Below are 253 nucleotides of genomic sequence, written 5' to 3'. Positions count from 1 at the left end.
AAGAAGCGCCGGTGCGGGGCCGACTGCAGCGCCCAGCGCCCGTCCGACTGAGTGATGATGCTGAAGCCTTCGTCCCGGCCCGGCTGCTCCGCCTCGCAGCGCACCTTCCCGTCCTTGTCGGCGCCCAGGTACCGGCCCAGGTGGCTCTTGAGGAAGACGATGGAGCTGTCGGCTTCATCCTGCTCCAGCGTCCAGATCTGCTTGCTCTTGAGGCTGGGCGGCGCGGCGGTCCCCCTGTTGCCGAAGCTCTCCG

The 253-nt window shown here is 68.8% G+C and overlaps 1 protein-coding gene across 1 annotated transcript in view; it reads right to left on the bottom strand.

Annotated features, from left to right (window-relative positions):
* FSCN2 (fascin actin-bundling protein 2, retinal) overlaps positions 1–253 on the bottom strand; it is a 5902-nt gene that overhangs the window by 2631 nt on the left and 3018 nt on the right. The window contains exon 2 of the mRNA XM_017730739.1: positions 8–248. Coding sequence (XP_017586228.1) covers positions 8–248 — 241 coding nt within the window. The remainder of the gene's footprint in view (positions 1–7; positions 249–253) is intronic.

The sequence above is a fragment of the Corvus brachyrhynchos genome, unplaced genomic scaffold, assembly GCF_000691975.1.
Source record: "Corvus brachyrhynchos isolate BGI_N302 unplaced genomic scaffold, ASM69197v1 scaffold340, whole genome shotgun sequence".
NCBI lineage: Eukaryota > Metazoa > Chordata > Aves > Passeriformes > Corvidae > Corvus > Corvus brachyrhynchos.
Note: the sequence above shows the minus strand (reverse complement) of the source record. Positions and strands in the feature narration are given on the sequence as shown.